Source organism: Leucoraja erinacea, chromosome 24 (genome assembly GCF_028641065.1).
Source record: "Leucoraja erinacea ecotype New England chromosome 24, Leri_hhj_1, whole genome shotgun sequence".
Taxonomy (NCBI): Eukaryota; Metazoa; Chordata; class Chondrichthyes; order Rajiformes; family Rajidae; genus Leucoraja; species Leucoraja erinaceus.
The window spans coordinates 5,375,739-5,384,680 of record NC_073400.1 but is presented as its reverse complement, the minus strand read 5'-3'; the positions used below and the strand labels follow the sequence as shown (position 1 = coordinate 5,384,680).

General features: G+C 44.4%; 1 protein-coding gene across 1 annotated transcript in view; it reads left to right on the top strand.

Annotated features, from left to right (window-relative positions):
* The first annotated feature begins 320 nt into the window (after positions 1-320).
* LOC129708591 (protein Wnt-2b-A) overlaps positions 321-8,942 on the top strand; it is a 54,663-nt gene continuing 46,041 nt past the window's right edge. The window contains exons 1-2 of the mRNA XM_055654419.1: positions 321-974; positions 8,243-8,463. Coding sequence (XP_055510394.1) covers positions 787-974; positions 8,243-8,463 — 409 coding nt within the window. The 5' untranslated portion in view covers positions 321-786. The remainder of the gene's footprint in view (positions 975-8,242; positions 8,464-8,942) is intronic.

Genomic DNA, 8,942 nt, shown 5'->3' with positions numbered 1-8,942 from the left:
GCGCGTGCGTGCGTGCGTGCGTGCGTGCGTGTGTGTGTGTGTGTGTGTGTGTGTGTGTGTGTGTGTGTGTGAGTGTGTGTGTGTGTGTGTGTGTGTGTGTGTGTGTGTGTGTGTGTGTGTGTGTGTGTGTGTGTGTGTGTGTGTGTGTGTGTGTGTGTGTGCGTGTGTGAGTGTGTGTGTGTGTGTGTGTGTGTGTGTGCGTGTGTGTGTGTGTGTGTGTGTGTGTGTGTGTGTGTGTGTGTGTGTGTGTGCGTGTGTGTGTGTGTGTGTATGTGTGTGTGTGATTCTGCTCCAGCAGGTGGGGATGTGGTGCCTTCTGGAAGCTGCAGCTCAGCCCTGGTGTCAGTGAGTGGATAACCAGTCGACAAGCAAGAGTGCCAGGACTCTTCTGTCTCACAGCAGCACTGTTATTGGCTCGACCCAATAGGAGAACAACGGAGACACTTGCAGATTGCCAGTACTGCACGGCAGACCTGAGCGAGGTGTTCCCAGTCCCCTGGCACGAAGAACGCAAAGAGAGAAAGAGAGAGAGCGGGAGAGAGGAAAAGAGAGAGCATTCAGTTAAAAGCCGCAGTTGCCCGTCTCAGCTTTGACTTTACAAAGGGAATTTACAGATTAATTTGAGGTGTCACTGTTCAGAATGAAAATCCAGCCAAATCAGAAGATGGATTTAATGTGTTAGACAAAAATAAATGACCGTTGACAACTAGAAGATACGGGGAAGTATTGTTTGTGTGTAAACCTTGTTAAATTCTGCAAGAATTGCTTTTCTTCTTTTAAAACACAATGTCGGGGCTGTCCAGAGCTGAAGAGTGCACAGTCTATTGGAAAGTGTCCCATACTTCAGGCACAGAAGGTGTGAGACAGATTAATAGGACAACCAGCAGCGATGGGACTAAAACCTGCTCCAGACTTTATCTTGCCTTCATATTAATACTGCTCACACTGACACCGCGAGTGGACTCATCCTGGTGGTAAGTCCAAATCATTTACATTCAGGACCAGAGTCCATTGTTTTTTTTTAGCTGGAAGGTTTACAGGTAGACATTTCCATTATTTAAAAATAATAACTACATTATGAGAAAGATTTCGAGGCGTGGGTAAAGATGCAAAATAAATCTGAGTGGGTGATTCTGAAACGGAGAACTTTTACCTGTAAAGACTGAATGGCCCTGAAATTGTCTTCTTAAAATGCGAAGGCTGACAGGTGACTCGACAAGTATCTTTGTATTAGTGAAAGGGCTCGATAGAGCAGACATAGAGATGAGTGAGTATGTGGGGAAGGTGACTTCTGGGGATCTCCTTTATACGATAGACAATGGTTATAAATTCCCATACAGAAATCAGAAATAATATTTTTACCCAATGTAATAATGTGAAATTTGCTGCTAGATAATTGCGATGCATATCACAGATGGTGGGGAGTTGGGTATGTAAGGAGAAAGGGCCAGGTTACATTGATATGTTAAGATGCGCAAGGTCGTTCACATAGAGACCATTTGGGGAAATGATGTAATTGTCGTTGTAATGTTTCATACTCCTTGTTTGAGCATATTTTGATCGCCAGCCCCATGACATCTCAGGGCAAAATTATAAATAGCTGCACTATAACTGGGGTCCTCGAGCCTAATTCCCCCCACCCTTTCTCTCAAGGCTCAGTCAGTACCACACTTGCCTCTGAATCAGAAGGTCATGGGTTAAAGTGACACTCCAGAGACTTAAGGAGGATTGAGGAGGTGGTGCTATGTTAGAGGTGGCGTTAGGTGGAAGCCCCAGTTGCCCCTGGTGTGTCCATCAAGAACTCAGTGGCTCTGTTTTGAAGAAAAACAGGTCGTTTTCTCCAGAATCCTGCCCAATGTATATCCTCAGCAGCATTCCCAGAAGTAGACTGCATGATTATCACATTGCAGTTTGTGGGAGCATCTCCCTGCTGTGGGATAATTGGGATATAACTCACAGTTTATGCCCCCCCCAGCAACTCCATCACAACCAAGCACTCACACGTTGAACCTGATTGTGCCCTGGTCTCCCCACAAGTGATCTTCCAATTCGAGGATTGTTCATTTCCAACCTTTTAAAATTAATTTGCCTTAATCTTAATCTTAGTGACTCGTGATTCAAACGCTTCTGTTTATGTTCTTCACTGTGATTTGCTTTCTCCATTGCTCTTCCCACGTACCCTATCTCCACCCTCCTCGTCTGTCCGTAATGCCACAGATCACACATAATGCTCCTGTCCACTAACTCTCAGAGGGTCCAAAGAATGGTCCCCACCTGAAACGTCATCTGTCCATTTCCTTCCACAAATGCTGCCTGACCTCCTGAGTTCCTCCAGCAGTTTGCAGCCTCTTGTGTCTCCCTCAACATTACTCCTTTATTCGTATTCCTGACGTTGTTTACCTGCACTCCATATATCTTGTTTCCCTTATCCCTAACCAATCTGAAGAAGGGTCTCGACCCGAAACGTCACCCATTCCTTCTCTCCAGAGATGCTGCCTGTCCTGCTGAGTTACTCCAGATTTTTGTGTCTATCTCCATATCCTTTGCTCTCCTATCGGATGGGACAGGTTTGGAGGGATATTGGTTAGATGCAATCAAGTTGGGTTAGTCTGGTTAGGTATCTTGGTCTGCATGGAGCGTTTGGCTGAAGGACCTGTTTCCATGCTCCATGACTCTATGATTTTTCTAACTAAGACTCGTCACTGATTCCAAATATGTCAAATTCCCTCCACAAATATGCTCACCATATCCCATCAATCGATATTGCATTTCCCCCAACCCTTAAGAGAAGTTTCTTAAATTACATTTGATCACCAGAGTTTGCCATTCCCCCCCTTTTGACTTTCTCTCTGTTGCTTTTATCTTATTTTCTATTCCAAATTGTGACGTGATTTTTAATATTACTATAGTCAAAGATTCCTCAGAGTTACAATGACAGAAAATCCCTCGAATTAAAAAACACATTCAACACTTCAGATCTTGCCTTACATGCCAGTTCCGCATTATCTACAGCACAGCCTGTAAATGCCCTTGATGTGCTTCTGTTTGAGTAAAACACAGAATCCATATAACCTACACCCATGTCGAGGTGATTGAATTTCAGGTCATTTCGGAGATAACCCAGTCTCCGATATTGTTGACAGTTTCTCACCAGGAAACGCACGGAGACCCCATGAGCAAAATCCTTCAGTGATGTTGGAAATCCTTCCTTCACATGCAATTGATTGAGAAATGTCAACATTTTTCATTGTTCATGCTGCTTCTACAGGAGAGAACATTTTGTTTCACTTTATCTGAAGAAATGTGTGTGTGTGTGTGTGTGTGTGTGTGTGTGTGTGTGTGTGTGTGTGTGTGTGTGTGTGTGTGTGTGTGTGTGTGTGTGTGTGTGTGTGTGTGTGTGTGTGTGTGTGTGTGTGTGTGTGTTTATGTCTGTCTGTATGTCTGTGTGTATATGTGTGTGTGTGTGTCTGTCAGTCTGTCTCTGCGTGTGTGTGTATGTGTGAGTGTGTGCGTGTGTGTCTCTCTGCATATATACGTATGTGTGTCCATATGTAGGTGTCTGCCTGTGTGTGTGCCTGTCTGTATGTGTGTGTGTGTGTGTCTGTCTGTCTGTATGTATATGTGTGTCCATATGTGAGTGTCTGTATGTGTGTGTGTGTGACTGTCAGTCTGTCTGTCTGCATGTATGTGTGTGCATGTGTGTCTCTGCATGTATACGTATGTGTGTCCATATATAAGTGTCTGTATGTGTGTGTGTGACTGTCAGTCTGTCTGTCTGCATGTATGTGTGTGCATGTGTGTCTCTCTGCATGTATACATATGTGTGTCCATATTTAAGTGTCTGTATGCGTGTGTGTGTGTCTGTGTGTATATGTGCATCCTTATGTGAGTGTCTGTATATGTGTGTGCGACTGTCTGTATATGTGTGTGTGTGTGTCTGTCTGTCTGCGTGTATATGTGTGTCCAGGTGTGAGTGTCTGTAAGTGTGTTTCAAACCATGAAACCATGAATACAGAATATAAAACATATTCCAACATCAGTTATAATAACTTTTACTAGGAGAATATACTCTGGACTTATGTAAAACTTTATTTGTGCGAGTCCGCCTTTGACTTTATACATAGGGGTATTTATACATGTGCCAGATTCTGTAGATGCCCATATCCGTCTGCTTTTCCATTTCCTTTGTTGCAAAATCATTCTAATATCTACATTTAGGCTTTATTATAAATTCTTTCAGATTCACTATGTGTTCAGAATTTTTTTTAAGGAAAGGGAGTTATCACAGATCATCGACCGAATGGATCTCGACATATACTTGTCCTTACTGAGATATTGTTGCATTGGGAACATATAATGCATTCCATATTTGGGGTTATTTTACATCCTGTCCTTGCTTTAGTCACCGTGTTGGATTTGTAGTCATCAGTTGTACTAGGAAACAATTTACGCGTTTTACAAGTTACATTTAATTGGTAGGTTTTATAACACTGTGTATTTACACCGAGGCTTAATATTTGGGCCCATGCATAAAACACCAGCTAGTTGGCCACAGCAGAAAGAACCCTTCCTCACAGCACAATGCTTTGTATCAACAGAGTGAATTTCAGAGGCAGAGTAGCACTTGCCATTGTGTCTCCCTCTCCAGACCAGGAGAGAATTTCTAGGCACACAAGACTGCACTCAGAATGTTCTCACTCTTTGGAATACACTGCTTAGATAATCAGTTGCTTCAAACATATTCAGATCGAAGAGTGATGGATTCTCAAACACAGACATTCTCAAAGACATGGGAATCAGGCAGAAGCAGAGGCTTCGCTGGTCAGGCCACATGTTGGGGGAGTCCAGAACCAGGGGCCACAGTTTAAGAATAAGGGGTAGGCCATTTAGAACATAGATGAGGAAAAACTTTTTTCATCCAGAGAGATGTGAAGCTGTGGAATTCTCTGGCCTCAGAAGGCAGTGGTGGCCGATTTTCTGGATGCTTTCAAGAGAGAGTTAGATAGAGCTCTTAAAGATAGTGGAGTCAAGGGATATGGGGAGAAGGGGTACTGATTGTGGATGATCAGCCATGATCACAGTGAATGGCGGTGCTGACTCGAAGTGCCGAATGGCCTCCTCCTGCAGCTATTGTCTGTTGTCTATTGTCATTTGGAGTATTGTGGGCAATTTTGGGCACTATATTTGGAAGGATGTGCTGGCTCTGCAGAGGGTCCAGTGGAGGTCTATACTTGTTGAAGTTTAGAAGGATGAGGGGGCAGTTAGAATCTGGATCACACTCTAGAGAGTGTGGAAAAGGCAGGAAAACTAAAAACTTTTAAGAAGGATTTAGATGAGCACTTGAAACTATAAGGCATAGCGACTATAGACAAAATGTTTGTATTATTACATCAATGAAGGGGACAGCAGCCACTAAGGGGGCCAATTTCTCCTCATGAGAGCTGGTGCATTTCACAACAACATTTCACAAAAGCAAGTGACTGGCATCATGTGAACCGTATCATTCGGCTTTGTCGCTGATTACAGCGAACGAGGCGCAGTTGTCCATCATGAAGCAGAGATTCATAAATAGGAAACAAACAAGGAGAGAGAACAAGTGTCCAAGAAGGAACTGCAGATGCTGGAAGATCGAAGGTACGCAAAATTGCTGGAGAAACTCAGCGGGTGCAGCAGCATCTATGGAGCGAAGAAAATAGGCGACGTTTCGGGCCGAAACTCTTCTTCAGACTGATGGGGGGTGGGGCATCTGCCTCGCTCATGCAGCAGCTGACAACACGGGCATTGTAATTGCCCCTCAGCTACAGCTCCACAAGATCAGCCATGATTGAATGGCGGAGGACACTCGATGGGCCGAATGGCCTCATTCTACTCCTACAACTTGCTCAAAGGATTGCTCTTATTCATGCAGCGGACAGCCAGCCACTGCACACGCCTCGTGCTTCATTGTGCTCCATGAGTCTCTTCCCTTTCCAGAGGAGGCGGCTTCACACACCCTCTTCTAAATAATTGGAGTGGGGGTTTTGGAGAGAGCAGCTTGCAGAGAGGTTGCCAGCCAAGGGTCAGGGTTCGTTTTAAATCACTTTATTTTCTGTCAGCCCCTAGCTTTCAACAAGTAATCTTTTCCATTTCACTCTCCCCTGACTCTCAGTCGGAAGAAGGGCCTCGACCCGAAACGTCACCTATTCCCCTTCTCCAGAGATGCTGCCTGTACCGCTGAGTTACTTCAACTTTTTGTACCTATCTCCGGTTGAAACCAACATCTGCAGTTCCTTCCCACACAAGTAATCTCATCCAACCAACTAGCCCCCACCCCAAGATCTGACAGTATTTCACCATTGAGTGCACACCCATTGATTGCACACTTTATACACAGCCACACTTGGTGTGACAAAATCTCCCACATATCCAGGTATTCATCTGACTGAGGCCCAACGCATAGAAGACGGGTGGAATGACATCTCTGTGCTGTTGGCTTCAAAGGTAGATGGGGAAAATTGGTTCTAATGGGGCAAGTAGACCCTTGCCTTGCCCTCCACTCACCAGGAAAGGACACATGTGGAAAACTGATCCTTCCTCATGATGTCTACATGATGAACCCACGTACGGCTCTTGGAAGAATGGTCTTGGTTTCTAAACCCATCACTGGCTTTCACCAGGATACTGAATGTTGTGTGGTGAGGGGAAAGGGCCTGTCTTATCTGAGGGTTGACAAGATTGGTGTAACATTTATGACAGGCATGGATAGGGTGTAGATAAATGGACAGGCGCTTTCCCCAGTGGAACCATCAAGGGCAGCTGTCAACTGGAGAGGGCAGAGGGCATAAGGTGAGATAAGGCAAGTTTAAAGGACATTTCCAAGTTTTTACACAGAGGTGACTGGGACTCACTGCCAATGGAGGGGAAGCAAATGTCATAGCGATGTTTAAGAGGCATTTATACAGGTACATGAACAGGCAGAGAATAGAGGGGATATGCTGGCAGATGGAATTAGTTTAGATAGGCATCATGGTCGACACAAACATAAAGGGCCAAAGAGTCTGTTGCTGTGCTGTACTGTTTTATGTTTTATGTTCTATAATTATTCTCTCATGTCACATCATCTTTGCTGAGTGAAGGGGAAGGTGAATGCAAGGCTTGTTAGCCCATGCCCAATGGTCTTACTTGATAAGGTGGCATGGGAGGCAAGACTAGATGGTAGTTGGTAGGACTTAAGAACTTTAAGATAATACCTTTTCCCTGGTACCAGTGGAGATCAGTGAGTGAAGATAAACTGGCCACCCTCGTGTCCTGGATCCACTGTCCAGTTGGCCAGTTAATCCACTACCGTCATCCTTCACCACTGATGGTCAAAATTGAACCTAAACACTCAGGACAGGGTTAAATGGCTGGAGAAGTCAAATTAAAAATGATGAAGGACATACATGCAGCGAATAATTGGAGCCCATTCCACTGTCAGGGACATCAGAGGCTTCTCAGATTAGACAATCATATCATGGCTCATGATTCTTCAATTCAATGATAAACATCAAATGCTGGAGTAACTCAGTGGGCCAGGCAGCATCTCTGGGGAGAAGGAATGAGTGACGTTTCGGATCGAGACACTTCTTCAGACCCAAAACGTCACCCATTCCTTCTCTCCAGAAATGTTGCCTATCCCGCTGAGTTACTCCAGCATTTTGTGTCTATCTTCGGTTTAAACCAGCACCTTCCTTCCTACACTCTTCAGCACAATGTCTCAATGAATGAAGGCAAGCTAATTATATGCCTTCACTTCCACTCTATCTAGTTGTGTTACCTATTGATCTGGAACACACAGCCTGAAAGGAAATTAGATTGCATAGAATGTTTCAAAGGAAAACTGAATAAAAACATAGAAACGTAGAAAATAGGTGCAGGTGCTGGCCATTCGGCCCTTCGAGCCAGCACCGCCATTCGATATGATCATGGCTGATCATCCACAATCAGTACCCCGTTCCTGCTTTCTCCCCATATCCCTTGATTCCGCTAGCCCCAAGAGCTATATCCAACTGTCCCTTGAATACATCAGATACAATAGATATTTACAAAAAAACATTTGCATAAGGTGTGGGTTCAGAAGCAGGGCTAATTCATAACATTCCTATGGCAATGAATATGCATTTTTGTTTTCCACGATTGTCTGATTTTCAGCAATTTATTTGAAACTGTATTGGTGCTGTTTTAAAGCAGTTATGTGATCTGACTGAACTGATCTCGCCCGCAGGTATATTGGGGCTCTGGGAGCTCGTGTGATCTGTGACAACATCCCAGGACTGGTGAACAAGCAGCGGCAGTTGTGTCAGAAGCATCCTGACATCATGCAATCAATAGGGGAAGGAGCCTTGGAGTGGATTCGGGAATGCCAGCAGCAATTCCGGCATCACAGGTGGAACTGTAGCACCCTGGCCAGGGACCACACTGTATTTGGCAAAGTAATGTTACGTAGTAAGTTTTTTTCAAAGAAAACTTTTCTGGTTTCAAATGGTACGGAAGAAAAGCAGCAGAAGTGAGAGGGGGAGCGTGCCAATTTTAATGTTCCTTTGGCCTAGTTGATGGTAGACACATATTTTCCTCATGATGTCAGTGGGAGATGATAACTTTCAGCATATTCCATTGCAAATTTCAATCGAATTTTTAATGGTAATTAGGGTAGTCTCCTAACCTTCTGAATTTTTCTGGAGTCTCCAAGTAAAGAAGATGAATATCTGCAAAGGGGAATCCACCAAGATTTAATAGTAACCTGCGGGGCAACCTTTTCACACAAAGGGTGGTGGGCATATGGTACTATAATAACATTTACGTGACATTTGGACAGGTATACGGATAAGAAAGTGGTTAGAGGGATATAGGCCAAACGTGCGCAGGTGGAAGCATCTTGGTCAGCATGGGAAAGTTGGGCCAAAGGGCCTGGGTCCATGTTGTAT